Below are 4214 nucleotides of genomic sequence, written 5' to 3' on the forward strand. Positions count from 1 at the left end.
GGGTGGGAGGCGGGGGCTGCCTGTTATGAGGTTGTCTTGCCTCAGTGCCTGTGCAGGCCCTTTTGGGGCACTTCTGCCCTCCTGGACAGAAGTCCAGGCTGCACTGAAATGTGGCTTCAGGCTGTACCTTACTGAGTTTGGCTGGCTTCAGTATCTGCTCCCAGACTGCCTCCCTGCCTGCAGGAGAATAGGATTGCCATGTCCCTGCCTCTACTCTGGCAGTAGTGTAGCTGGCAGCAGATTAGGGTGAGGGTGCTAACTGTTCTGCACTGTGGCTTTCTCTGCAGACCCCCGCATTGCTGATTATCCACTGATGCAGTCCCCATTTGTTGTGTTGGGCATCCTTCTGGCATATGTCTACTTTGTACTATCCTTGGGTCCCCGGCTAATGGCCAACAGGAAGCCTTTAAACCTGAAGAAGTTCATGGTGCTATACAACTTCTTTCTGGTGGGACTCTCACTTTACATAGTCTATGAGGTGAGTTGTTCGCAGTAGGCTTTGTCTGGCATATATAAAGCAGCGCATGTGGGCTGCATGGGTGATGGGAAGCCCTTTTGCAGGCTGTTCCCTGCCCTTCTGCGCAGGGCTTTGGAAGTGCGGTGGGTGATGTGTTGGGCCTCACCCTGATGATGCTCTTGTTGCAGTTCCTGATGGCAGGGTGGCTTACTGGGTACACCTGGCGATGTGACCCTGTGGACTTCTCGCAGGACCCTAAGGCCCTCAGGGTGAGTTCCTGTCCCTCTCCCAGTAAGTGGGGATGGCCTTTAGTGCTTCTGTTTGGACAGCAAGGTCACAGCTACCTGCCTCTCCTGAGGCTCAGTACAGTCCCTGGCTCTTGGGTTACTGTATGGAGACCCTTGGTCACTGGACATGTTCAGGCTGAGGTGGGTTTCTAATGTTAACCTGTTCTTTTGCAGATGGTCAGTGTTGCTTGGCTCTTTGTCTTCTCCAAGTTCATTGAGCTGACAGACACGGTGAGTGACTGAGGAGGCGTTATCACTGCTTACTGGGCAGGGAGTTGGGGCCTGGTGTACTTGAGAGAGGTGCTTTCTTCAGCCCTTCCAGTCACATCCAGTACTACTTCTGTCTGGCCTTGCTGCCAAGGAGGCCGCTCTTGGCATGCTATAGCTCTAGAAGCTGTGGAGTGACGTAACGTGTGGTGGCAGTAGGCTTGGAGGGGGGAAACATCACTGAGATCAGACGCTGTGAATTAGTGGCCCAGCCTGCTCTAGCTGCTCCCAGGGCTGCAGGTCCTTGATGCTGTTGGGCTCTCATTGCAGGTGATCTTTGTCCTGCGGAAGAAGAATGAACAGGTCACATTCCTGCACCTTTTCCACCACTCTGTTCTGCCTTGGAGCTGGTGGTGGGGAGCAAAGTTTGGCCCAGGTAAGATGGAAACTATCTGGGTGCACAGCTTGGGGAAAGGGTAGAGTTAACCCCAGCATGCTGAGAAGGGTTTTTTGGCCCTGCTGGGCTCCTAGGAGCTCCTTGTAGTGCTGATTTGCTGTGGAGGATTAACTTATAGAATCATAGAATCATTATGGTTTGAAGAGACCTCAAAGATCATCAAGTCCAACTGTATACCCGATGCCACCATGCCTGCTAATATGCTAATGAAAATCTGTCTTAACAGGGGGAATGGGCTCATTCCATGCTATGATCAATTCCATGGTGCATGTTGTCATGTACTTCTACTACGGGCTCTCAGCAGCAGGACCTGCCTTTCAGAAGTACCTGTGGTGGAAGAAGCATATCACAGCCATCCAGCTGGTGAGTCTGTGCTGTGGAGCAGAGCATGTGCCCTCAGCCTCTGATGTGAGGGGCAGGCCAACCCTTGTACCTATGAAAGGTGCAGCCAGAAGCTGTGGTTGTCTCTTCTGTAGCATCTGATTCTGGGTTTCTGTGAGCTCTGACCCACTGTGGGCCTGTGATAGCCCTACCAGCCTGGTTAGGGTGTGGGGGCTGCTGAGCTTGCTGCCCCTGGGTTGCAGCCATGTTGGGAGGGTGAGAGGCACAGGCTGACTTGAGACTTGTGCCTGCCTCTTTCAGCTGCTGCTGTGACTGTGCCTCACCATAAGGACCCCCACTTCAAAGTGGGGGAGGAACCTATTGGTTTCACTTAAAAAGGTCTGTAGTGGGATCCGTGACCCTGCTCCCATGAATAACTTGTCCCTGCTCTGCCTTGCTCCCAGGCACAGTTCGTGATTGTCTCTGTCCACATCTCCCAGTATTACTTCATGCCCAGCTGCCAGTACCAGTTCCCCATCTTCATCCACCTCATCTGGATTTATGGGACCATCTTCTTCATCCTCTTCTCCAACTTCTGGTACCAGTCCTACACCAAGGGCAAACGGTTGCCCAGGGTGGCTCAGCAAGCAGCCCAGCACAACGGTAGCAGCATCCATGAGAATGGCACTGTCACCAATGGCAAGGTCAAAGCCAACTAGAGGGCAAGGCCCTCCCAGAGCCAATGAGAGCCCCGGGGCAGAGGCAGCTGGGACCTGTTCCCCTGCTCCTGGGTGCCACTAGCCAAGTCAAGTGCCTACAGACTGTTGTACCCCTGTGCCCAGCCCTGCTGTCCTCTGTCTGCCTGCCCAGCCCCTCTGCTCTGAGCAGCCATGGGCAACTTCTCCTGCTCCTGGGAGGGCTTGTGGTGTTTCTCAGTGTTGCTGAGCAGAGAGGCAGCTGCCTGCATCACAGCTATGGGGCTGCAGTCCCATTCCAGTGTTTCCAAAGGAACTTCCCCCAAGTGCCTACGTCTGGCCCTTCTGCCTGGGGGCCATTTCCTTCTGAGTAGGACCAAAAGAAGAGACTGGTCCCTGTCCTGGTGCCCTCTCCTCTTCCCTGTCTCATCAGAGCCTGTGTGGATGAGCAGACTTGTCCCTGGCTGCTTGCTGCTGCCAACTCAAGTGTGAGTGCTCCTGCTCTACCATGCTTTGTGCCACTTCGTTCCATGCCACAGTGCTGCATGTCCCTTCTGGTCCCTGTGTGCCCAGGTTGGGGTCCTGCCCTGTAGTATCTGTGCTCAGGTGTGGCTGTGGAGAATGTAGGGGCATTGTGTATGGGACTCAAGGGCCCAGACCTGCCCAGTACAGTACACGTGCCCTGTGCCTGGTATGTAGCAGGGGCTGTGACAGCCTGAAATGCCTCCCCCACATGATAAGCCCAGGTTGCCTTGCCTTTCTGTGCCTGGGCTGGGTGCTTGGTGTGTGCTTTAGCCACACTTACCTGATGCTGTATGGCAGCTGGTGGCTTGCTCCAGAGTCGGGGAGGCCAAGCTCAGCCATGTCTTGTACCACTTCCATTCCTGTAAACTCAAGACTTGAGCAATAATTGCCCCTAGAATCAGCTCTTGGGCTCTCCTGCTGGGGACTGGCCCTGCTGTGGCAGAGGATGGTTGTAGTGTGCCCTGCTGTGGTGTAACAGTGAGCACTTCCTGCCTCTGTGGATCAGACTGGGCCTGGGTGAAGGTGTACTCTGCCCTATGGCAAGGCAGTGCAGCAGCTCTCCTGGGCCTGGTGCCCATCACCTGCTCTGGCTGTAACAAAAACCGTGCTGATGGCCTTGAGGATGAGGTGAAGGAGCCAGGCCCTGTCAGATTGGGCTGCTCTTCTATCACAAATAAACATACAGAAGGAGAAATGGCTCTGCCCTCTTGTTTTCCTGGCTTGCTGTGCTCAGAAGCTGTTCCAGATGCGTGGTCCTGCCCAACGTGGTTGGAGGCAGGGCTGGGAGAAGCAGCTGGTGTAGCAGGTTTATGTGTTGGGGGGAGAGTGCGATAGCAGTGTGCTGATGAAGCAGATGGCAGATTGCTTCCAAGTGCTTTGGTAGAGCTGTGCTCAGGGCAGGAAATGTGTCAAGGCTCCTGTTGTGAAAGTGGCTCCACCCTGTGAAAGAATGGCTGAGGTGGAGCATGGGTGAGGGCTGGGACCAGGGCCAGCTGCCCAGGAGGAGCTGCTGCTTTTCAGAAATCTGAGGGAGCTGAGGTTTGGCAGAGTAGGGAATAGAGACCCTGAAACCCCGGTGATGGGGGAAACAGCGGTCTGCTTTCTGCATCTGCTGAAGCCAAAGCTGCTGCCACCTGTGACTGCACAGACCCATGCTGGAGGGGTAGAATGTAGCTCAGGTTGGTCAAAGGGAGGTTTATGTTGCTGCTGCCTGACTCTTGCCACAGAAGTGCATCTTGCTTGGCTGGGCTGTTGTCTCTTACCAC

General features: G+C 54.7%; 1 protein-coding gene across 1 annotated transcript; it reads left to right on the forward strand.

Moving 5' to 3' along the window:
* Positions 1–287: 287 nt before the first annotated feature.
* ELOVL1 (ELOVL fatty acid elongase 1) lies at positions 288–3647 on the forward strand (the record flags this gene model as incomplete). Its single annotated transcript, XM_009707752.1, has 6 exons — positions 288–478; positions 646–726; positions 919–975; positions 1282–1387; positions 1635–1771; positions 2194–3647. Coding segments are annotated over 6 exons (827 nt in total), but the record flags the coding sequence as incomplete, so codon positions are not given.
* Positions 3648–4214: the final 567 nt, after the last annotated feature.

Source organism: Cariama cristata, unplaced genomic scaffold (genome assembly GCF_000690535.1).
Source record: "Cariama cristata isolate BGI_N322 unplaced genomic scaffold, ASM69053v1 scaffold31960, whole genome shotgun sequence".
Lineage (NCBI taxonomy): Eukaryota > Metazoa > Chordata > Aves > Cariamiformes > Cariamidae > Cariama > Cariama cristata.